The sequence below is a fragment of the Diabrotica virgifera genome, chromosome 1 (genome assembly GCF_917563875.1).
Source record: "Diabrotica virgifera virgifera chromosome 1, PGI_DIABVI_V3a".
NCBI classification, from domain to species: domain Eukaryota; kingdom Metazoa; phylum Arthropoda; class Insecta; order Coleoptera; family Chrysomelidae; genus Diabrotica; species Diabrotica virgifera.
In genome coordinates, this window is record NC_065443.1 from 68,604,644 (window position 1) to 68,631,272 (window position 26,629).

Genomic DNA, 26,629 nt, shown 5'->3' on the forward strand with positions numbered 1-26,629 from the left:
TAGAGTTTTTGCTACATGTGGTTTCCTTGTGACCTTATTTATGCTTCTGCAATGTCTGAAAGCCATATCATTTTATTTACTACCAAAATAAACAAATTGGAATATGCCGTATTTGCATATAAAGTCCTGAGAAAAAACTTTGAAAGCCGATTTCTCGGTTTTAAGTTGGCTGCACATCACATACCCCGTTTTATTTGAGGACGGCAGACCGTTTGTACCAATCAAACTGTGTTTTTTTCTCAGAGTTCGCAACACCCTGTGGAATATTCTAGCATTAATTTTTTTTATTAACTCCCAGTATATTTACAATCTGTCACATAATATGTAATATTAAAGGACAATAAGTAAATGATCCGATATTTACATTGGACATGTAGGAAATATTTCCAGTGAATTATTTCCTTTACATAATTAACCTATTTATTTAAAACTGTTATTTGTTTGTTATTCTGAGTACACTTAGTTAAACCTGCTTATCAGGTCCGTTGGTTTAAATTTTTTTAAGCGGCGCACCTCACCTACTGTGTTAAATAGATCACTCGCGAGGGGGTTCACATGTGTATTCACTCTATCCCGGTATTTTTCACTATGTCGTTTTATTTCACTTTTGATGGTGGGGATTTCTAAGTCTCTTTCTATTGCTGTATTTGGCACGTACCAGGGGGCATTGACTATTATTCTTAAAACCTTATTTTGAAATCTTTGAAGTATTTCTAAGTTTGAATGTGACGCTGTGCCCCATAGCTGGATTCCATATGTCCAGATTGGTTTTAGAATTGATGTATATACCAGTATTTTGTTTTGAATAGTCAGTTTAGATTTCCTGCCGATAATCCAGTATAGTTGCTGCAGTCTAAGTCCTAGTTGTTTTCGCTTGTTGAATATATGTGTCCTCCATGTGAGGCGTTTGTCTAGGTGCATGCCCAAGTATTTCACACTATCAGCTTGTGCTAATTGGCTGTTACAGTGGAACCTTGATTATCCGTCAGGGCACCGGACCAAGGGTGTGACGGATAATCGAAAAGACGGTTAACAGAACATTAACAAAACTTAATTGATCAAACGACTAAGTGACACAATCAGTGTTCGAATTTGAATCAAATTTAATTATGGTGACACACAGATATTGACTGTAATAATTATTGTACTGTGTATTTTTATTTTCGGCTTGCGATTCTAAAAATAGAACTCTAAAAGCAGGGTATCATTTATCACTTATTTAAATTAAAATTTAATCCAGAGCCCTGAATAAGAACAAAAATTATTTACATAAAAAAATGCGGTGGTGGCATAACTGCACGTGTACATTTCAACGAATTTCGTTTATCTTATCGCAATGCTCAAACAAAATGAATTGATGACTAAATTTTTACTTATGTAGTCAATATAACTTATGTAGGTATGGACCCTGACAGTTAACAGAGGTGACGGTTAATAGAGAGACGGATAATCGAGGTTCCACTGTATTTAGTTTCACTGGTGGACACTGATCTCTTTTCATTGTGAAAGTAACGTGTATTGATTTGGATTCATTAGCTTTTATTTTCCACTTTTTTAACCATACTCCTATTTTGTTCAAGTTTGTTTGTAGGTTTCTTGTAGCTCCTGCAGTATTGTGATGGGAGGCTAGTATTGCTGTATCATCAGCAAATGTTGATACTGTTGTTTGTTCTGTAGTGGGAATGTCTGCCGTGTACAATAAATATAATATTGGGCCCAAGGTACTACCCTGTGGTACTCCAGATTCTTGTGGTAGATGTTAGTATATTCAGACTGCTGTTTTACTAAGAAAAATCTGTTAGTTATGTATGATTTTAATAATGGATAGAAGTTGTGAGGTAAACCTTTTTTTATTGTATACAATAGTCCAGGATGCCACACCTTATCAAAAGCTTGGCTAATATCTATGAATGCGGCTGAACAATAACTTTTCTTTTCTAAGTCATTGCTAATTTGTTTAACGACTCTGTGGACTTGTTCTATTGTGCCATGTTTTGCTCTAAAGCCAAACTGATGATCTGGTATGAGCTTTTTTTCTGTTAATATTGGCTGCATTCGTTTGAGTAGAAGTTTCTCAAATATTTTTGATAAGATTGGCAAGAGACTGATGGGTCTGTACGAGCATATTTTATTAGGGTTTTTACCCGGTTTGGGAAGCATTATTATTTCTGCTACTTTCCACTGATTTGGAAAGTAGCTCAGCCTTAGCATTGCGTTAAAAATTTGTAGTAATGCTGTTATTCCTTTGTTAGTGAGTTTTTGCACTATAATGCCGGTTATTAGGTCATAGCCCGCTGCTTTTTTTGGTTTAATTTGGTGTACAATTACATCTCTTATTTCCTTGTATTTAAAGTTGCTTATGGGCTGTTCCATTTGGAGAGGTGACTCCAGGTAGTTTTGTATGTTGTCCATGTCTTCTTTGTACTCTCTACTTCATTTGGTTTAAACACATTTGATAGGCGAAGTGCAAATGCATTGGCCTTTTCCTTGTCGTTTCTGGCCCATTTCCCCTGTTGATCTTTTATAGGGGGAATATGTTGTTGTGGCCTGTTCAATTTTCTTGTTGCTCTCCAGAGTGAGTAGTCTGTTGCTTCCGTAGGCGTTAGGTTTTCGAGGTATGCCTAAACCGAGTAAGTTTTCATCGTTAACAGAAGTTTTTTTAGGTCCTTACTTGCTTTATTGAGGTTTTTCTTATTTGCTGCTGTCCTTGTTTGCTGCCATTTCTTGCGTAGTCTTCTCTTTTCAGCAATTTGGTCTTTTATTTTTTATAAAAATAAAAGACCTTTTAGACTTTAAGACTTTTTTTCAGCAATTTATAAAATACTGAAATTAAAACCTAACTATAGCCTCAGGTTTTCTTAACGTTATGTTTTTTACTCATTCGCTTATGTTGTATAACGCTTAGAATGGCACAGCGGAAGATAGAAGATCCATTCTAGGAAACTTGCGGGTTGAGTGAGTTTAGAAATAATGCAAAGAACGAGTGTGCAAGATATCATAGAAAGAATTACCAGATTAAAATGGAGTTTTGCCGGACATATAGTGAAACTGCAGGATGACAGGTGGACAATAAGACTGTTTAGAATGGAGACCTCACATGACAAAAGAAGCAGAGGTAAATCTCCAACATGTTGGACAGACGACATAAAAATAATAGATGGTAGATGGATGCAATTAGCACAAGATCGAACTTCCTGGAGACGTGCTAAGGAGGGTTATGTCCTGCAATGGACAAGGGAAGAAGCTGGATGATGATGATATGTTGGGTAATAAAAAGGTTTACAAGCTGGTACTTTAACAACTAGCCATTTTGTTCATCAATGCAGAATATTTTAAAATAAGTATGATAAACTTTAAGGGGTAATTTCTCATGAAAAAATAATGACAGTTTTCTTTCTGCAGTCTGCCAATGCTTCATTTCTGAGATACGAGGTGTTGAAGAATAAAAACTTATTTCGAATAGTTTGTGTTGACATTATTTATTTTTCTGCAAGAAAACGGAGGATCGTATGAAAAAAGGAAAAAGATTTTTTGTTATAAAATGTCTTAAGTTACTTATTATTTTTTTCTTCAAAAAAATTCAGGCCACTACCTGTGTGAGTACCAATGGTGAATATAAAATTCTTAATTGTGTGTCAAAATATGCGCAATGACTACCTCTTAAAACCCACCAAATTTCATTTGCATATCTGAACCGGTTTTATATCGATAAATAAATCTGTAAGTTATATAAGTTTGTAAGAATATAAGAATATAAGTTTGTAAGAAAAATTTCAACACCCTGTATCTCAGAATGAAGCATTTGCGGAAATAAGTTTATAGCAAACTGTTAATATTTTTTCATTCAGAATTAGCCCTTGAAGTTTGTCATACTTATTTTTATTTGCATAAACTTTTAACATAATTGAGCAAATATAATTAAACAAAGTGAGTTAACAACACCCTGTATTGATGAAAACCATGGATAGTTGTTAAATTACCTAACTTTTTATTATCCAATATAAGCGAATGAATCACAAAACAGAATGTTAAACCTGAGGCTATAGTTGGGTTTTAATTTCAGTATTTTATAAATCCTAGAATATTCCATGGAGTGTTGTTAACTTTGAGAAAAAACACAGTTTGGTTGGTATACCCGTATACAATGACAATTTACCTATCTAGCAATAATATTATTACTGCTATAATGTTAAAAAACAATATTGTTTGAAATTTAATAACATAATTTAAAATTTTTGATCTTGTTTTCTAAGGGTAATAAAAGGACATTAAGAAAAAAGTTATTTTATTCAACTTAACTTGTTAATTCAAAAACACGGTGTTCAAGAGAAAATCTAAATAAAAGTTGATCGAACCCCCTATTTTCTTTGCTGTTATGCTAGCAGTATCCCTTGTAGACCAAAAATACGTCAAAATTAAAATCCGCTACGGGGCACTTTTTTGCGCATGCGTAAAAGAAGATTTTTTCTATTTATTTTTCCGTTTTTTTATTTGTCTTAATCTGTAAAATCAGATTTTCATATATTTGAATATGTGTGATTATATATATTATACACACTCACACATATACAAACAGACATACACATACACACACAAATATACCGGGTGTTGAATAGTCAAACGGGTCATAAGAAACAATGGGGAATTCTAAACTGTTGAATTCCTGCTTCCCTAATTATTTTAAATCAAAAGTCGTGAGAAACTAATTGTAGAGGACTGAAATGTGTATTAAAAACAAATGTTAAAATTGTTCTACGAATTAAATACATTCCAAAATTTTGAAAAAATATAAAACAATTGTCAGAGTATTATTAGTCCAATCGACCTCTAAAAGTCAGATTTGATCTCTAAAAATCTTATGAACAAGCTGTTTTTTGCTAAGAATATCAATTTTAGGACCCCAAAAAGATGCAAACCTGTTTGCCACTCCTACCTCCGGGCTTCCTCCTAAAACCACCCCTCGTAGAGGGGGAAACCGAAAACTTCATATTACCAAAAATATGTTTATGTCGTATAAAAGAAATGTTTCAAACAACAAATGTAGCTCAGATTTTGTACAAAAATGTTTGTTAGCATTTTTTGTGCAGAATTAACCATTCTTTTGGAAACAACGCTTGAAGCGACCGTCGATTTTGAATGTCAGTTAGGCGTGCGAACTCAATTTTTTAAATATAATTTGTATCAAATCTACGGTAAAAATTCGATATCTTTTGATCAGAGTGTCCTATTACCAAAAATAAAAATACGTTTTAAATATAAAAAATTTGCAGCTTTGATATCCAATTGTTGCATTTTGAGAAAATGAAGTCAGTTTCTATATAAATGTTAAATAAATAAATGTTATGCGGTTTTTGCCATTTTTTAAGATTCTCATGAGATCCATATAATTTATTATTTTCATTCACTGGTCGCTATGGAGTTTCCATTATTAGAGTAGAGCACAGTCTTCAAAATTTGTAACATGATATGTCGATTTTGAGTTTTGGCAACCACTATGAGGCATTTGAAATATGCCTAAAACACGCTAAACTTAAATTATCACATTACAAATGATCTCACGTCAGGGAAAATGCATTCACGAAGAAAGACGTGAGTGGAATTTGTATCTTAAGTTGTTTAATTTCTAGAAACTTACTTGAGTCATCGAACAGAAGCAGTTTTTAACGTTTTAGATCGTTTGTAACGTAAAAGTTTAAATTCAGCGTGTTTTAGTCATATTTCAAATGCCTCATATTTGTTGCCAAAACTCAAAATCAAATTTTTAAAGATTTGAAGATTATGCTCTATTAATGAAAACTCCAAAGCGACCAGCCAATGGAAATAATAAATTATATTGATCTCATGAGAATCATAAAAAATGTGGCAAAAAAAGTAATGTTTATTTCTTTAACCTCTATACAGAAACTGACTTCATTTGCTACAAAATGCAAAAATTAGACACCAAAGCTGAACATATTTTATCTTTAAAACGCATTTCGATTTTTGTCAAAAGGACGCTCTGATCAAAAGATATCCAATTTTGACCGTAGAGTTGATACAAATTCTATTTAAAAAATTGAGTTCGCGGGCGTAACTGACATTTAAAATCGCCGGTCGCTTCAAGCGTTGTTTCTGAAAGAACGGTTCATTCTGCACAAAAAATGCTAACAAACATTTTTGTTCAAAATCTCAGCTATACTTTGTTTATAATTTTTTTATACGGCGTAAACATGTTCTTGGTAATATGAAGTTTTCGATTTCCCCCTCTACGACGGGTAGTTTTAGGGGGAAGCCCGGGGGTAGGAGTGGCAATCTTTTTTGCAGCTTTTTTGGGGTCCCAAAATTCATATCCTTAGCAAAATTCAGCTAGTTCGTATGGTTTTTATAGGTCAAATCTGACTTTTAGAGGTCGATTGGACTAATAATACTCTGACAATTATTTTACATTTTTGCAAAATTTTGGAATGCGTTTAATTCGTAGAACAATTTTAACATTTGTTTTTAATACAGATTTCAGTCCTCTCTACAAATAGTTTCTCATGACTTTTGATTTAAAATAATTAGGGAAGCAGGAATTCAACAGTTAAGAATTCCCCATTGTTTCCTATGGCCCGTTTGACTATTCAACACCCCGTATATTTGTGTGTGTATGTGTATGTCTGTTTGTATATGTGTGAGTGTGTATACATATCATATATATAATCACACATTAAAATATATGAAAATCTGATTATACAGATAAAGAAAAATAAAAAAAACAGAAAAATTTTCTTTTACGCATGCGCAAAAAGTGCCCCGTAGCCGATTTTAATTTTGACGTATTTTTGATCTACAAGGGATACTGCTAGCATAACAGCAAAAAAATAGGGGGTTCGATCAACTTTTATTTAGATTTTCTCTTAGTGTAGGAAACAGAGGTTGAACCTTGCAAAATGGACACAAGTCCGGTTTAATTTTTTTTTCGGTGTATTAAGGGGTGCTTATTATAGAACTAACTTTTTCTGAAAAAATTTCGCCCCGGAATCCCCCTTTTCACCCCTTTAAAGGGGGTAATTTGTGGTTTTTGCGGAACGTAGCCCTTCCTGTACCTTTTACAAAAAATTTCTTTTATAGAAATATAAAGAGGACTATATTTTCTACGATTTGTTTTTAACAGCATATGTCTATCATCCACCGTTTAGCGGGGGTAGCGCCCCAAATTTGACAAGTTTTTAAAAAAGATGTTTTAAAAAAAATATATTTTTCCCTAACTGTAACGGAGATTAAGAAGAAATCTAACCTCAATTATTCGCAAATAATTGATTGATGTTTTGGTATAGGTTTCACTTAAGGGCAATTGCCCTTTTTTTAATTACAGGGTGTTACATTTTAAAAAACCCCTTTTTATACCATCTGAACCGTTTATGCTAGAGTTTAAAGACTTTCAACGATTACCCATGGTGCTATTTACAAATTTGTATAATGCACCCCCATTTTTCCCCGGAACCACCCAAAAAAAAAAAGAAATAATAAATAAAGTGATTTTCTTGGAATCCTTCGCACACAATGCCCTTTATTAATATGCTTTGAAATTGATTTTGGGCCACCACTGTGGCTTTGGGGCGCAAAGATTGTAAAATGTGGATAGGTCATAATTTGTAGGTTACACTGTGTTGTTTTATTTTATTTTATTTTACATAAGTACTTTATCAATAAAACGAACAGATGACGAAAAAAAAACAACAAAAACTGGAGCCCGCCAAAGCATATATGAGGTTTACGGCGCCACTGTGCCGTAACGGTTGCTTATACGAAAAAAATGAATAGGACCTAATTTTTAGAGTAAATAGTGTTCTTTAACATTGTATAAGTTATGTTTAAAAATAATGCATAGGTAATGAGAAAATCGTAAAAACATGCTCGCCAAGGGATAGGGGTAGTTTCTGCAGTATATTTTCAAGGTTAGGGGTGGTTTCCGCAGGGAGGTTGCAATAACCATATATATTTTTGAAAAGCACTATTGATGAAGCATATGCCCATACGGATCAAAAGGCAAAAAACAAAAAAAAAATTTAAACCCCCCACTTTATTTATTTTTTTTTGGCTACAGAGGTTACACTAGGAAATCGCTTTTGATGTCCATATATGGGTAATAATAACAAGCACAAAATGATGTATGAAGCATATTAATAAAGGGCATCGTGTGTGAGGGATTCCGAGAAAATCACTTTATTTATTAATTTTTTTTTTGTTTGGTTCCGGGGAAAAATGGGGGTGCATTATACAAATTTGTAAATAGCACCAGTACATGGGTAATCGCTGAAAATCTTTTTACTCTAGCATAAACGGCTCAGATGGTATAAAGAGGGGTTTTTTTAAAATGTAACACCCTGTAATTAAAAAATCAGCAATTACCCTTAAGTGAAACCTATACCAAAAAATCAATCAATTATTTGTGAATAATTGCGGTAGGATTTCTTCTTAATTTCCGTTACAGTTAGGGAAAAATATATATTTTTTTAAAACATCTTTTTTTAAAACTTGTCAACTTTGGGGCGTCACCCTTGCTAAACGGTGGATGATAGACATATGTTGTTGGAAATAAATCGTAGAAAATATAGTCTTCTTCAGATTTCTATAAAAGAAATTTTTTGTAAAAGGTACAGGAAGGGCTACGTTCCGCAAAAACCACAAATTACCCCCTTTAAAGGGGTGAAAAGGGGGGTTCCGGGGCGAAATTTTTTCAGAAAAAGTTAGTCTTATAATAATTACCCCTTGATATACCAGAAAAAAAAAATAAAACCGGACTTGTGTCCATTTTGCAAGGTTCAACCTTTGTTTCCTACACTATCTTGAACACCGTGAAAATGCTTTTAAAAAAATATATTTATTTATATACGGGATTACCCCCATTACAAAACATACAGTATAAAATCATTCTCTGTAATATCTACTAAACCAGAGTAAAATAAATCTTAATTACACATTAAACAAAAACGAAATATTAATAGTTATCCATTACACATATTACATCTATTACACAAATCAGTTAAAATAAACAAAAAAGTACCTGTCAAGCCCTTTTAATCTGACTCTTAAAAGCAGCCAAGGAGACACCAAACATTTCCAAGTTATTCTCGTTTATAATTTTTAGTGTTCGCTCAATGGGCGAATGCATACCATAGTTTGTTCGATGAAAAGGTATATAAAACAAATCAACATGTCTGAGATTTCTGGAGGGAACATATATATTAATAGATTGGAGAAGTTCAGAACAACAAATTAAACCATTTATTAATTTAAACACAAATACCAAATTAGAGTTATCTCGTCAAGTTTTTAATAAATTCATGTTGAGTGTTTTTTAAAATATAGGTATAATCATGATTAGTAACGCGTATGTTTAATTTGTATGCACAATATCTCAAAAATTTATTCTGCAATCTCTCCAACGTAGTGGAATGAGCTTGGTATTGTGGAGACCATACAATTCGATGAAACGAAAAGCGAAGTAGTGTGGAAAGACATCTCAGATAACTTCGAAATCAAACAAGGACTCAGGCAGGGTTACCCGATGTCAACCACATTGTTCAATCTTGTTCTTGAAGTAATAATGAGGAAACGCAGCATAAAAATGGAAGAGAACATATTTAAAAACGAACATCAATGTATTGCTTTTGCGGATGATCTAACAATATTATAGTCTAAGAGCTGGGAGCGGTTTTTGTGCGTGATAAGTAATATGGAAAAACTATACGGGGATATGTTGAATTAGTTGTGTACATGACTTTCACCAACGGCCGGAAACCAGAGTTGGGGCCGAGGGTAATTATAAGGAGTCAAAGTCGCGGATTTTATTATTTTTTTATGACGCATATGATCGAGATAGTGCACCTAAATTTGGGAATAAGTAGGTCATGACGTACCTAAGTAAAATCTCTAGGGGCTCAACGCTGCGTGGCCTACAGAGGGGTGGGGGTAGGGGTGAATATAAAAAATATAAGGGGTTTTTTTGCGACGTTCGTGATTGAGATAGTGCACCAAAATTTGGGTATAAGTAGACCAAAGTGATTTATTCTGAGAAAATCCATGTTGATTGTGTATTCGACGCTCTTTACAATAAAATTTTAATTGATCATGCATTAGTCTATCAAAAAGTTTTGGTATAGAGGATTGTTTACAAACGCTTCGATAATTTGTTATGTCTTGTTTATTACCTGATTTAACAATTGGCACCAAAATGAGCACTGAATGCTAGAATGTAGGGAAAGAGACCGGTTGGAAAGCCAAGAAAGCGCTGGGAAGACACAGTAAACATCGACTCATAAGCCCTTTTAGGAGTCCGTATATGGAGAAGAGTAGCCACAGACAAGCAAGGCAAAAAATAAAGGAGACTAAGGATCAATTTGGGCTGTACTGTCGTAAAAGAAGAAGAAGAAGAAATAAACAAACCAAGTCACGTTGAATGTTATAAGGATCATTTCCGAATCATGATTTACATTGTATAAACTTTGTAAATCATGATTTGGGATTTAAAATGTATATACATTGTTAATTATGATTTGGGAATGCCCGTCGTAACATTCAACGTGGCTTGGTTTGTTTATTTCTAGTGCATCTTTATTGTGATTGTAGTATAGGTTAAAACCTGTCCCAGCCATACGTTGCAATGCTCTAAATTAACTAGAGACGCTGCTTCCAATATTTGTAGTCGCTCTTAGCAGATTGACACTTCGTTCGACATTCAATAGAGACCGTATCCATTATTTATTGTATAAAATATACCTACGCAACCTACTGCGTGACAGTGTAGACAGCGTACGGCATTTATTGGTGACCACCGCCTGTGAAGCCGTGGACATCAGTTTGATGTTTTGTTCGGAGCAGGCCCTGATATTCTAGTTACGGATCTCGTACGATTGGCGCATGATGACGTAAGCAACAGAGTAAATCATAATCCCGTCTATGCGTCCGTAATAGGAACGCGAATGATTTTTATAGTTTAGAGGAAAATTATTAAATTATTTCCTTTTATTTAAATAGATTTTCAGTTATTTGTAAATTTTCCAGTCTCTTGATTATATTATCATCCGGAAAATAAAAATATTCATATATTCATAATAAAAATATTCATATAATCGATATCTAATAAAATTATTATATTTCGTTAATTGGCAAACATTGATTATTGGCCTGCACATTAGAAAATATTTAATATTTACCAAGGGGAAGAGAAACCCCAGAAAGGATTGGGGAGGGTTAGAGGGGGGAGGGGGTGGAGGTGGGGGGGAATAAATTGGCGGATTCGTAGTTTTCTAAGTTTTTCGTCAATATTTCTAAAACTATGCGGGGTAGCATGAAAAACCTTCTATACAAAAATGTTCTACATTAAAAACTGATTCAGCCAAGGCACACTTGGGTAAATAATCTCTATAATGATAGTGAGTATAATCAAATATCGCGGCACACCTACAGCGACTTCGGGCACCCCAGTGTGCCACGGCACACGTTGTGAACCTCTGTTCTATACAGAAATGTTCTACATAAAATTTAAAACAAAAAAGGTACTACACTTAATTGTTATAAAATGTTACGGAGGGTGAAAAATGGATGTTTTCGAAACTTTTATATTTTTTGGGCAATTTATATTATTACTGATGAAAGAAATTTTCTTTAGCAGGATTGTGTTTTGTAAATAAAATTTACTATTTCAGTGGCCGATGGTATGTTAGTGATAAGCCCTTGAAGAAACGTCAACCTCACCATCTTCTCAAGGGGCGCTACTTTTTAAGGGAAAAGAGGCTTCCACAGGCCTAGGCCATATAAACCTGTAGTACGGAGAAACCCAGTCTAAACTCTCTATGGACAATGTCGCATGCATATTTTTCAACAGTAATTTCCAACAAAATAATTTTAAATACCCGAAATATTTCATGTAGCAATTTTTATCATTTTCCTTTTACGTAATGTCAGGTTGTTTAGAGACTTGTTTAATTCTTTAATACGGAAGTACATACGAGACCTAAAAAATAGCTTCTTCGCTTTATTAGCACAGTCTACAGTAACACTTTTGGACATAAGGTTTTCTAAATAATTTTTAGTTACCAAAATGGAATCACCATTTATGGAACGAAAAATTGTCTCCAGTTGCTCAATATGTGACAAGAAAGTGTCTGAAGGTTTACATAAACCACCCTCACTTAAATGATCAACCCATGTGTATGTTGAAAAATCTTCGGATTGAATACTGGAGTCCTTCAATTTATGGCAGATATAACCAGCCAAATTCTCCAAACCATCATACTCGAGGTCACTAATGTTTTGTTCATTCTGACTCTCATTAAAAATTTGCACATCCACAACTGTTTCGTTCTTAGAATCCAGCCTTTGGATCAATTGTCCAGAAATTGGTAAATCTGGGGTGTTGTCTATTTCCACGTTCGAAAATTCGGAATATGCACCTTCATTTTTCCCCATGATGTAGGAACGTAGGCGATACTTAAATTCCAATGAATTGGGATGATCATGCAAACCACCTTTGGCTCTTATAACACCAAAGAAATTTTCTAAAACGTCTTGGTTCAGCCGTCTGGTTAAGATGAATTGTGCACCAAATCTTCTTTGTAGATCAGGTAACAAAAGTTTCAGGGCATTATTTGCCATTAAAATACCTAAAATTATTCTGGAATAAAATTTATTACGTAACAATCTCTATTTTTACCTTTTTGAAACGGAAGTAGATGATTCCTGCCTTTTACCCTGAGATTTAATATTGTTTCGGACATTGTATTTATAATTTTATTTTGTTCTAAAATGTTCAAACCATAACCTCTATTGCGTATCCTTGAATCCTGAACAGGAACGCTAACATTTAAAATATCAAACCAATCATTGACCTGTAATATAATTACACATATATAGAAATTCGGAAAGTAATTATTGTATTTATTTTTTCGTAACTTACAAGTTTAAAAAATTCAGAACAATCTGACCAATTAACATCATTGGGAAGATGACCTAGAATTCCACATCTACTAATCGCTTTAGACATGGTATGTGAGAATAGTTTGGTAGCAAATTTTACTCTCTGTCTTTGTGCTCCAGTAACATTAAGGCGGTCTTTTGTCATTTTGTGAGTTATTTTCAAGTCCGAAGTGGCTGTAGCATCCAACACTTGCTCTACTATTTCTTTATTTATTTCCTTGCCGTTGATAATGAAACCTTGATCAACAAAATTGTTCCGAATCAGTTTTATCAGATGAGGAACATCAGCAAACACATAAACTTTTTCACCATTTTCAGGATTGTTAAAAAATGGTGTTGTATAGTTAACCCCAAGTTCATTATGTAGACCTCTATTTCCACCACCCAGATCACTAGTCATAGCAACAACTTGAAATCCTAGAAAATATATTTGTATCGTTAGATACATTTATTATTATTAACAAAGCTACTGTTATTATTTGTAAATGTATTATATTATTTACCTGCACTTTCTACAAACTTTATTATCTCGAACAGAGTGTCAGCTGACATTTTTTTGTCGTAATCATAGAATATTGGCTGTTTCCATGATTTAAATAATCCAGTTATCATTACGACTTGTGCATATGAATATGGTTTTAAAATTTCATCTTCCACACGGTCGTAGATAAATTCCTTTTTTACTTTCATCTCGTCAAATAATAATGTGCACACTCGGTCCTTCTTATTAAAGTCGGAAGATTCTACTAATTTAAAAATATTTCGCAAAATGCCTGGTTGAATACGGATTTTTTTTAACCAACATCTTAAGGTAGAGACGGCCGGATAAGGGTGTCCTTTTTTTAACAAAAGTCTATATGCTCGAGGACCTGCGGCATACAGGACAATAGCGTTAGATACATCTGAGACAGTCCAGCGTATTCGTTTTTGGCTTTTTAACTTAGCAATCTGATTTTTTGTGTATAATTTTTCGATTGCAGATAAAGTCATTTTCATTTCTCTAGTTTGGTTATCCAGTTTGTTTTGAAGATCATCAATATTCATACCGCTTAAATCCGTTTGTACACTAAAACAGTTAACCTTTTATGTACTAAACAAGAATTTTATGTATGTTTACTGACCTCTTATTAATTTCATGCACACCAAAACCTGGTTGATCAACAAACACATTAGACAAGCTTGTATTTACAGCACCAAGTTCTTCGGCCAACAACCTATCACCAGCATCTAAAGCACTACTGCTACTTGCACCAGTTTCCCTAAATAATTTTAAACCATACATTCCAATAAATAACTTTGTTTTTGATTACTTACCTTTGTAATAACTCGCTAACCAATGCTTTGTGAATTTTCTTGGTGATTCTTTCACTTCGATCTATAGAAGCTTTTTCTTTTTGTGAATGCGGTAAATGTTGACTTGGAATAGCATCATCTTTTAATCCACGATAACGCTTTGGCGTATAATTTAATAGTTTATGCTGTAAATTAACAGTCACTCTCCACGAAATGTTTAGAACACAAAACTGAATTTTTCACTATAAATTTGTCTTTCCTACCCGTTAAATGGATCCACTTCTTACACAATTCACTGTTCTTGGGAAAAGTGAAGAATTTCACTTCTGGGCAAGGATTTTTCTTAGATTGGTTGTCAGATCCACATCCAAAAACTGCACAACGCATGTTTAATGAAAATATTCACAATGTTACAAATAAATATCACAACGTTATACAGAATAAATTAAAAATATTTTAAGAAAACCACCGTAGACGTTGAAGACACGAAAGAATGCGATACTTAAGTTACATCAAGAATTCGAGATAACTCTGTTGCTGGCGTCATGACTCCGCCCTAACTCCGCCCACTATGCGCAATATCTTATCTTCAGTGTCTCTATATCGTGTGTTCGGAGTATAACAGACCGCAACTGATATTTATTGTATTAATACAGATGCGACCTACGGCGTGACTCTGTACTAGAGATTTAAAATTTCCGGAAAAATTGGCTGCCGGAAAAAAATCTGTTTTTTTTCGGAAAAAAACAGGAAAAAATGGAAAAATTCGGAAAAATTGAAATTTGTTATATACACGATAACAGTGTTTTATTTACTGAATTTATCATTAATATGAATCAAACAGAAGTACTTGCAAGGTACGGCTCTGTAGGATTAGTTCTCGGTAAATAAAATACCCCTCGATTTTCGGTGATTCTGTGAAAACTATGGTTAATTTCTGAGATTCTTCAAGAATGGCACGTTTTGTTTATACGGGGCATTCACGCTCTGATTTGTAGTACCACTAGTGGTACGACAAGAGAGAGAGAGAGATTACTTTGTGGTCCCTCTAGTCGTACAACAACACCATTCACCACCCAACATTTTATCTTTCTAGGCGCCAAAAAAGGTCTTACCTTTCAGCCATCTGTTTTCAGGGTGGTGTACACTAAAAAATGTATGCAGTAAAGTCTATGCAAAATATAATTCGAAGGATTTGGGTACATAAGTTGAGGTTTCATAATTATTAAGCATGCCATAAGTTTCATTTCTCTATCATTTGTCTAGGGCTGATATGAACTAATTAATTTTTACGACTCTTGTAATTTTTACGACTTTTTAAGACGTAGGGTAGTTATATTCTATTTTAGTAAACTAAACTGGAGCTGGGATTTGCATTTAAAAATGAATAGTAAATTTGCATAAGATGCCAAAAGAAAATAGTTTTAGATTAATAAGAAACTGGTCTTTATTTACAGAAAGGAAAATTATTGGTCCCAACAAGAAGTAGATAATAAATAATCGTGTATTTTAATAAGGGTGATTTTTGTGACAGTTTATTTTCTATTAAATATTTGCAAAATAGGAATGTTTGCGTAAAGAAACTTGTAGACATCCCATACGTAGTATACTGCGAGGCATAAGTTAGGGATATAGAAAATTTATGCTCATTTTCATAGTTGATTTTTTCGTGAACGGATTAACGGATCCCGCTAATTTTTTTTACTATTTTAGATATTTCTTTAGTATTGTTTCGCTATAACTTTTCCCATGCGTCACGATTCATTTTAAAACAAATGAAGTCAAAACATAAAGTGAAACGTACGCCGATGTGTGTAGTATAATATACATAGTATACAGTATACAAAATGTATATACACATCGACGTTATGTTTTGACTTAATTTGTTTGAAAAAGAATCGTGACGCATGGGAAAAGTTATAGCGGACGAACAATATTATCAGAGTTGTGCAAAGATTTACTCAAACTTCTTTTTTGTACTTATACTGGGTGGAGGAAAAGAAATGTTTTTCTTATGTTAAGTTTGAAACACCCTGTAGAGAGGACGAGGTACAATAATGCATCGGAATCGTATTATAGTCTTATGTTTGGTGACATTTTTTTTTGAATGTGCCTGATATCTTTAGAAACAAAGAAAATAGACGGTTTTGTATTTTAACTTGTGTTTTAACCGAAACTAAAGTTTGAGACACCCTTTAGGGAGGAAGAGGTAAAATGGTGGTTATGCATCGATACTATGTTGTAGTCTCATCTTTTGTGAATCATTTATTTTTTAAATTTTTCTGATATCTTTAATAACAAAGAAATTAGACCGTTTTACTATTTAATATGTGTTTTAACTGACGACTGCGATACGTGAGGAGGTCACGTCTTATCATACCACTAAGACGACATTATTTTCTATATATATAGTGCGAAAGAAAAAGAGTGTTCAAAGAAAAAGAATATGTGTAATGTAACTCTCGATATTTAAAGAGCCTCCAGGTAGACACCGAATCCGTATTACTTTCAGGGAAATTCCACCCCAAAACATCATAGAGCCTCTATTAAACAATCTCGTCTCTCTTAAGTTGTGCTGTGCATACCACTTACCTGATCGACAATCGTTTACGTTATGTGCCTTTCTGTTTTTAAAGTTTTGTTAACTGTTATTTGTTAGTGTTAATTTAGTTTTGTTTCAGTAAAAATACATGGTAAGGAGTAAAACCACCTATTTTCTTTGTTATTTTCTTTATCTTTAGAAAGCTAAAGATATCAGGGAGATTCAAAAAACAAAATGTTCACAAAACATACGACTATAAGACTACAATACGATTCCGATCTATACACAGATTTGTACCTCGTTCTCTCTACCGGGTGTTTCAAACTTAACATAAGAAAAACATTACTTTTCTTCCACCCGGTGTAAGTACAAAAAAGAAGTTTAATTAAATTTTTGCACAACTGTGTAAATACTAAAGAAATATCTATGATAACAAAAACAAAAATTAGCGAAATCCGTTAATCTGTTCACGAAAAAATAAACTATAAAAATGAGCATACACTTTCTATATCCTTAACTTATGACTCTCACTGTAGTGGAAATTTTTAATCCAACATCCAACATCGGCATTCACGCTCCAACTTTCTTTGTAATACCGCTAGTCGTACCACTAGTGGTATTACTAGTAGTACTACAACCCATTCACGGTCTGATTTTAGATCCAACATATCACTTTCTCTCTCTTGTCGTACCACTAGTAATACTACAAATCAGATCATGAATGAGGCCCTTAAATTTTATTGACACGTTTTGTTAAAATTATTATAAAGCACGCATTTTAGTAGTTTAGCCTTATCGGCAGTCAATGCGTGAACAAAGTGAAACTTTGCTGTAAAATAATTGAGTGTCTTTGTTTTGAAAATTGTTAGTTTTTGATCGAAGTGTTTGTTCTGGTTTCTGGTAAGTAAATATTTTATAAATTTGGAATAGATTTTAGTGTTTTGAAGGTGTGATTTCAGTTTCCATGCATATTTTTATTACTATTACTAATTTTGATTTAAATTATCTGTATAACGTACTGTATACTCATTCTGTATAATATATTGTATACTCATTCAATTACAATAGTATGGGCAGATTATCGGAGAACAGGCCATTTTTGGGAAAAGTTATTTACCAGCAATTTTATTGCGGGAATCGAATCTTATGATTCTATATATTAATAATAAGCAAAGTCCGCAGATAGTGTTTTATAAACAAAATGACGCCCGAAAATCGTGTTTTTTTTTCAATTTTTGCTCTATAACTCCAAAGATTTTAACTTTCCACCAAAAACACTCAAATAAAAATTCACCGTAATTAAATTCTGCATAGAGAAATGTTTTGCCTGATTTACTTCGACGAAAATTTTCCTCGGAAAATGCGGGTTTTTCCAACAAAAACTGTAATTTTCAACTAAAATTTTAAATTAGTAATTATTTATCAATCATTAAATAGCTTCGTGATGTAAAAGCTCTTTTTTGGTATAGATTATATTTCCAAAATCTTGCAGAAACAATCTTGTTGTTTTTTCCGTCCAGGATGATGAAGCGAAGATCGAGTCTGAATCAGATGCTTGGTCTGATGATTCAGATTCCGACTAAGATGATAATATACGACTGAGCGCTTTGATTAAATAATGTAGTTAACCTTTGTAGTTTCGGTTTTTATACTTTCCATTATTAGATAAAAATTATAATTTTTGACCCTATAGGTATACATATATAATATGTACTTATATGTTAGAGATATTAATAAATATTTTAAAGATATTCCTCCATTTATTTTTACAAAATATATTTAAAAAACTTTAAAATTTGTATTTTTTCACGTTTCAAATCTCCTTTAAAAAATATTCAAATTTTCCCATTTTTTCCAATGGTCTGGAAAAAAACGTTCCCAATTTTTCCCGTTTTTTTCCGATATGTTAAATCTCTACTCTGTACGCAACCTGCGGCATTTATTGGAGACCACAGCCTTAGTAAAAATGCAAACAAAACTAAAATCGTTTTTGGACATCTCGGGTTTCTCAAACGACCGATTCAATTATACACACCTCAAAATAATCTAGGGGACAAAAACAAAATGCGAGATTACAGACGGATTTCAAATAATTTATTTCAAATATTTAAAAAAGGAGTTATAAGCAAGTGTCCCGAATATAAAATAAACATTTTTTCTTAGAATGATCGCAATAGCTGTTAGAAAAATTAAGAGAGAACTCCATAAATCAAAAAGTGCTAACATAAAAAAATAAAAAACTAATTTATTGTCCCTCAACTCCCAACAAAGTAGTCTTTAGGTTACGTTAGTATAGTGTATGACCTCCACAGTGGTTGATTAGTGCCCTACATCTGTTAGTCTAACTTTTGATTAGATGGTCAGTGTCTTTCTGCGGTATTCTGTTCCACTCCATTAAAAGGCCATCAAAACAGTTGCTGTCTTGTATTGACCGAAGTATGTCCCATGCATGCTCAATTGGGTTTAAATCTGGCGATGTGCAGGCCATGATAAAACCTAAATTTCATTATCTTCGAGGAGTGATTGCAAGACCCTGGCATTATGTGGACGCGCATTGTCGTGCACTAATTAAAATTGGGAACCAGCTTGTTATGCAAAGGGTACAGCAATAGGTTTGAGAATAATATCGCGGTAGTCTGTTGCATTTATAAACCATTCCAGACAAACGAGATTGGTTATTACACCAAGAGTGATGACACCTCATACGATTATACTGCCGGCTTGCTGACTATGAACTTCCTGCGCGGCGACCAATTGTTCAGCATTGCCAGATCGTCTCCAAATTCTTGTCTGTCTCGTATCTGGTGCAAATCCAAATCGAGACTAATCTGTGAACAAAGTAGAGGCCCACTAACATCTAACCCAATTTGCGTTTTCTTGTGCCCACTGAAGTTGACGAACGCGATTTCCACTGGATAACACAGGCACTCTCACAAGTCTACGAGTATCTAAAGCTACTTCATGCAGTTTATTTCTAATAGTTTGGCAACTTACAAACACCTGATGGGTCTTTTGCAGCCTCATTTATAATTGTGATGCTTTTGTAGTGAGATCTCGCAAAGCCTGCAAACTAAGAAAACGGTCTTCAATCTGGTTGGTTATACTTGTACGGCCTGTATGACGTTCAGCAACGTCACCAGTTTCATGAAACCTTCACCACAAACAATTAATGACATTACTGGTCGCGTGGAAGACTTCAGCAACGTTTCTTTGACTTCTGCCAGGTCGAAGCATCCCGATAGCACGCCACTGTATTTCGCAATTTAAATGGCGTCTCTTTATTATTGACAATTGCAAAACTAAATAAAAATCCACATAGACATTGAAAATCCAGTACCAATAAAGAAATGGCGTCTCTTTATTATTGACAATTGCAAAACTAAATAAAAATCCACATAGACATTGAAAATCAAGTACCAATAAAGAAATATTCTTATCTTATCGACAAAAATGCATATTGAAGTTTTGTTTTATTTTTTACATCCATTCTTCTCAACATTACCGTCCAAGTTCTTCTTCAGCATTACCATAATCGAAAAAAACAACAATAAATATAAAAATCATAAATTTATTTTTGTATTAGCAGGTAACATTGATTTACACCTGTTAATATAGGTGTCACCTAGATTATTTTGATGTGTGTATAACCGGTATGCAAGAAAAGGTTTAACATTGTTTTTTATGCTACATTTTGTTATGATCTGCCGTTTCAGCATGCAAAGCTTTATAGTTTCATTTTTATTTTAGGTTTACGTCAGAACGAGATTAAAACAAGATACGAAGGATCATTGGCAACACACACTGAAAAAAAGCCTTATAAGTGTAAAACCTGTTTTAAGCAATTTAGTCAAGAGAGGAATTTGAAAATGCATTTAAGGGTTCACACGGGAGAGAACCTTTACAAGTGTGAAATTTGTTATAAGCAATTTAGTCAAGAGAGGGATTTGAAAATCCATTTAAGGGTACATACTGGAGAAAAGCCTTATAAGTGCGAAATTTGTTTTAAGCAATTTAGTCAAAAGGGACATTTGAAAATTCATTTAAGGACGCACACTGAAGAAAAGCCTTACGAGTGTGAAATTTGTTCTAAGCAATTTAGTCAAGCGGGAAATTTGAAAAAGCATTTGAGTATACACACTGGTGCAAAGCCTTACAAATGCGAAATCTGTTGCAAGCAGTTTTCTCAGAAATATTATTTAAATGATCATTTAAAATTGCACACTGGTGAAAAGCCTTATAAGTGTGAAATTTGTTTTAAGAAATTTAGTGAAAATGGCAGTTTGAAAAAGCATTTAAGGATACACACTGGTGAAAAGCCTTACAAATGCGAAATTTGTTCTAAGCAATTTAGTCGAGATGAGCATTTGAAAAAGCATTTAAGGATACACACTGGTGAAAAGCCTTACAGATGCGACATTTGTTCTAAGCAATTTAGTGAAGCAGGAAGTTTAAAAAGTCATTTGAGAATACACATTGGAGAAAAACCTTATAAGTGCCAAATTTGTTCTAAACGATTTAGTCAAACTTCACATTTAAAAAGGCATTTAAGAATACACGATGGAAAAAAGCCTTACAAATGCCAAATTTGTTCTCAACAATTCAGTCATGATACAAGTTTGAAAATGCATTTAAGGATACACACTGGAGAAAAGCCTTATAAGTGTGAAATTTGTTTCAAGCAATTTAGTCAACAGGGGAATTTGAAAATCCATTTAAGGGTACACACGAGAGAAAAGCCTTACACGTGCAAAATTTGTTCTGAACAATTCAGTCATGATACAAGTTTGAAAATGCATTTAAGGATACACACTGGAGAAAAGCCTTATAAGTGTGAAATTTGTTTCAAGCAATTTAGTCAACAGGGGAGTTTGAAAATTCATTTAAGGACGCACACTGAAGAAAAGCCTTACGAGTGTGGAATTTGTTCTAAGCATTTTAAACACGTTGGAATTTTAAAAACGCATTTAAGGCTACACACTGGAGAAAAGCCTTATAGGTGTGAAATTTGTTCTAAGCAATTTAGTCTACAGGGACATTTGAAAAGTCATTTAAGGACGCACACTGAAGAAAAGCCTTACCAGTGTGAAATTTGTTTCAAGCAATTTAAACACTTAAATTTAAAAACGCATTTAAGACTACACACTGGAGAAAAGCCTTATAAGTGTGAAATTTGCTTCAAGCAATTTAGGCAAGAGGGGAATTTGAAAACCCATTTAAGGACGCACACTGAAGAAAAGCCTTACCAGTGTGAAATTTGTTCTAAGCAATTTAAAAACGTTAGAAGTATAAAAACTCATTTAATGCTACACACTGGAGAAAAGCCTTATAAGTGTAAAATATGTTCTAAGCAATTTAGTCTAGAGGGAAATTTGAAAATTCATTTAAGGACGCACACTGGAGAAAAGCCTTATAAGTGCGAAATTTGTTTCAAGCAATTTAGTCAAGATGGCCATTTAAAAAGCCATTTAAGGATACACACTGAAGAAAAGCCTTATAAGTGTGAAATTTGTTCTAAGCAATTTAGTCAGGATGACTATTTGAAAAAGCATTTAAGGATACACACTGAAGAAAAGCCTTACGAGTGTGAAATTTGTTCTAAGCAATTTAAACACCTTAGAAATTTAAAAACCCATTTAATGATACACACTGGAGAAAAGCCTTATAAGTGTAAAATATGTTCTAAGCAATTTAGCATAGAGGGAAATTTGAAAATTCATTTAAGGACGCACACTGGAGAAAAGCCTTATAAGTGCGAAATTTGCTCCAAGCAATTTAGTCAAGATGGACATTTAAAAACGCATTTAAGGATACACACTGGTGAAAAGCCTTACAGATGCGAAATTTGTTCTAAGCAATTTAGTGAAAATGGCCATTTGAAAAGGCATTTAAGGATACACACTAGTGAAAAGCCTTATCCGAAATTTGTCCTAAGCAATTTAGTGAAGCAGGAAGTTTAAAAAGTCATTTGCGAATACACATTGGAGAAAAACCTTATAAGTGCCAAATTTGTTCTAAACAATTTAGTCAAACTTCACATTTAAAAACGCATTTAAGGATACACGATGGAAAAAAGCCTTACAAATGCTAAATTTGTTCTAAACAATTTAGTCAAAATGGAAATTTGAAAACGCATTTAAATATACACACTGAAGAAAAGCCTTATAAGTGTGAAATTTGTTTTAAGCAATTTAGTCAAGAGGTGAATTTGAAAAGCCATTTAAGGCTACACACGAGAGAAAAGCCTTACACGTGCAAAATTTGTACTGAACAATTCAATCATAATACAACTTTGAAAATGCATTTAAGGATACACACTGGAGAAAAGCCTTACCAGTGTGAAATTTGTTTCAAGCAATTTAAACACTTAAATTTAAAAACGCATTTAAGGCTACCCACTGGAGAAAAGCCTTATAAGTGTGAAATTTGTTTCAAGCAATTTAGTCAACAGGGGAGTTTGAAAATTCATTTAAGGACGCACACTGAAGAAAAGCCTTACGACTGTGGAATTTGTTCTAAGCATTTTAAAAACGTTGGAATTTTAAAAACGCATTTAAGGCTACACACTGGAGAAAAGCCTTATAGGTGTGAAATTTGTTCTAAGCAATTTAGTCTACAGGGACATTTTAAAAGTCATTTAAGGACGCACACTGAAGAAAAGCCTTACCAGTGTGAAATTTGTTTCAAGCAATTTAAACACTTAAATTTAAAAACGCATTTAAGACTACACACTGGAGAAAAGCCTTATAAGTGTGAAATTTGCTTCAAGCAATTTAGGCAAGAGGGGAATTTGAAAACCCATTTAAGGACGCACACTGAAGAAAAGCCTTACCAGTGTGAAATTTGTTCTAAGCAATTTAAAAACGTTAGAAGTATAAAAACTCATTTAATGCTACACACTGGAGAAAAGCCTTATAAGTGTAAAATATGTTCTAAGCAATTTAGTCTAGAGGGAAATTTGAAAATTCATTTAAGGACGCACACTGGAGAAAAGCCTTATAAGTGCGAAATTTGTTTCAAGCAATTTAGTCAAGATGGCCATTTAAAAAGCCATTTAAGGATACACACTGAAGAAAAGCCTTATAAGTGTGAAATTTGTTCTAAGCAATTTAGTCAGGATGACTATTTGAAAAAGCATTTAAGGATACACACTGAAGAAAAGCCTTACGAGTGTGAAATTTGTTCTAAGCAATTTAAACACCTTAGAAATTTAAAAACCCATTTAATGATACACACTGGAGAAAAGCCTTATAAGTGTAAAATATGTTCTAAGCAATTTAGCATAGAGGGAAATTTGAAAATTCATTTAAGGACGCACACTGGAGAAAAGCCTTATAAGTGCGAAATTTGCTCCAAGCAATTTAGTCAAGATGGACATTTAAAAACGCATTTAAGGATACACACTGGTGAAAAGCCTTACAGATGCGAAATTTGTTCTAAGCAATTTAGTGAAAATGGCCATTTGAAAAGGCATTTAAGGATACACACTAGTGAAAAGCCTTATCCGAAATTTGTCCTAAGCAATTTAGTGAAGCAGGAAGTTTAAAAAGTCATTTGCGAATACACATTGGAGAAAAACCTTATAAGTGCCAAATTTGTTCTAAACAATTTAGTCAAACTTCACATTTAAAAACGCATTTAAGGATACACGATGGAAAAAAGCCTTACAAATGCTAAATTTGTTCTAAACAATTTAGTCAAAATGGAAATTTGAAAACGCATTTAAATATACACACTGAAGAAAAGTCTTATAAGTGTGAAATTTGTTTTAAGCAATTTAGTCAAGAGGTGAATTTGAAAAGCCATTTAAGGCTACACACGAGAGAAAAGCCTTACACGTGCAAAATTTGTACTGAACAATTCAATCATAATACAACTTTGAAAATGCATTTAAGGATACACACTGGAGAAAAGCCTTACCAGTGTGAAATTTGTTTCAAGCAATTTAAACACTTAAATTTAAAAACGCATTTAAGGCTACCCACTGGAGAAAAGCTTTATAAGTGTGAAATTTGCTTCAAGCAATTTAGCCAAGAGGGGAATTTGAAAAACCATTTAAGGACGCACACTGAAGAAAAGCCTTACCAGTGTGAAATTTGTTCTAAGCAGTTTAAACACGTTAGAAGTTTAAAAACTCATTTAATGCTACACACTGGAGAAAAGCCTTATAAGTGTAAAATATGTTCTAAGCAATTTAGTCTAGAGGGAAATTTGAAAATTCATTTAAGGACGCACACTGGAGAAAAGCCTTATAAGTGCGAAATTTGTTCCAAGCAATTTAGTCAAGATGGCCATTTAAAAAGCCATTTAAGGATATACACTGAAGAAAAGCCTTATAAGTGTGAAATTTGTTTTAAGCAATTTAGTCAAGATGACTATTTGAAAAAGCATTTAAGGATACACACTGAAGAAAAGCCTTACGAGTGTGAAATTTGTTCTAAGTAATTTAAACACCTTAAAAATTTAAAAACCCATTTAATGCTACACACTGGAGAAAAGCCTTATAAGTTTAAAATATGTTCTAAGCAATTTAGTCTAGAGGGAAATTTAAAAATTCATTTAAGGACGCACACTGGAGAAAAGCCTTATAAGTGCGAAATTTGCTCCAAGCAATTTAGTCAAGATGGACATTTAAAAACGCAATTAAGGATACACACTGGTGAAAAGCCTTACAGATGCGAAATTTGTTCTAAGCAATTTAGTGAAAATGGCCATTTGAAAAGGCATTTAAGGATACACACTAGTAAAAAGCCTTATGCGAAATTTGCTCTAAGCAATTTAGTGAAGCAGGTAGTTTAAAAAGTCATTTGAGAATACACATTAGAGAAAAACCTTATAAGTGCCAAATTTGTTCTAAACAATTTAGTCAAACTTCACATTTAAAAACGCATTTAAGGATACACGATGGAAAAAAGCCTTACAAATGCTAAAGTTGTTCTAAACAATTTAGTCAAAATGGAAATTTGAAAACGCATTTAAATATACAGACTGAAGAAAAGCCTTATAAGTGTGTCATTTTTTTTAAGCAATTTAGTCAAGAGGTGAATTTGAAAAGCCATTTAAGGCTACACACGAGAGAAAAGCCTTACACGTCCAAAATTTGTTCTGAACAATTCAATCATAATACAACTTTGAAAATGCGTTGAGGTATACACACTGGAGAAAAACCTTATAAGTGTGAAATTTGTTTTAAGCAATTTAGTCAACAGGGGAATTTGAAAATTCATTTAAGGACGCACACTGAAGAAAAGCCTTACGAGTGTGAAATTTGTTCTAAACATTTTAAACACGTTGGAATTTTAAAAACGCATTTAAGGCTACACACTGGAGAAAAGCCTTATAAGTGTGAAATTTGTTCTATGCAATTTAGTCTACAGGGACATTTGAAAAGTCATTTAAGGACGCACACTGAAGAAAAGCCTTACCAGTGTGAAATTTGTTTCAAGCAATTTAAACACGGAAATTTAAAAACGCATTTAAGGCTACACACTGGAGAAAGGCCTTATAAATGTGAAATTTGTTCTAAGCTATTTAAACACGTTAGAAGTTTAAAAACGCATTTAATGCTACACACTGTAGAAAAGCCTTATAAGTGTAAAATATGTTCTAAGCAATTTAGTCTAGAGGGAAATTTGAAAATTCATTTAAGGACGGACACTGGAGAAAAGCCTTATGAGTGCCAAATTTGTTCCAAGCAATTTAGTCAAGATGGACATTTAAAAAGCCATTTAAGGATACACACTGAAGAAAAGCCTTATAAGTGTGAAATTTGTTCCAAGCAATTTAGTCAAGATGACTATTTGAAAAAGCATTTAAGGATACACAATGAAGAAAAGCCTTACGAGTGTGAAATTT

General features: G+C 33.3%; 2 protein-coding genes across 3 annotated transcripts in view; both read left to right on the plus strand.

Moving 5' to 3' along the window:
- Positions 1 to 22,735, plus strand: part of LOC114335360 (zinc finger protein 271-like) — a 29,532-nt gene extending 6,797 nt beyond the window's left edge. The window contains exons 2-3 of one of the 2 annotated variants that reach the window (XM_050662319.1): positions 20,525 to 21,689; positions 21,774 to 22,735. In XM_050662319.1, coding sequence (XP_050518276.1) covers positions 20,525 to 21,689; positions 21,774 to 22,734 — 2,126 coding nt within the window. In that variant the 3' untranslated portion in view covers position 22,735. Of the gene's footprint in view, positions 1 to 20,524 lie in introns of both variants that reach the window. The other variant, XM_050662273.1, reaches the window with a different exon arrangement.
- A 337-nt stretch (positions 22,736 to 23,072) lies between these two features.
- On the plus strand, positions 23,073 to 24,321 carry LOC126892734 (zinc finger protein 234-like). Its single transcript, XM_050662390.1, has one exon. The coding sequence runs from the start codon at positions 23,073 to 23,075 to the stop codon at positions 24,318 to 24,320; it is 1,248 nt and encodes a 415-aa protein (XP_050518347.1). The 3' UTR covers position 24,321.
- The last annotated feature ends 2,308 nt before the right edge of the window (positions 24,322 to 26,629 follow it).

Bases quoted from the DNA above. Each gene is read 5' to 3' on its own strand.
- LOC126892734 (XM_050662390.1), top strand. From the start codon at position 23,073: ATGCATTTAAGGATACACACTGGAGAAAAGCCTTACCAGTGTGAAATT.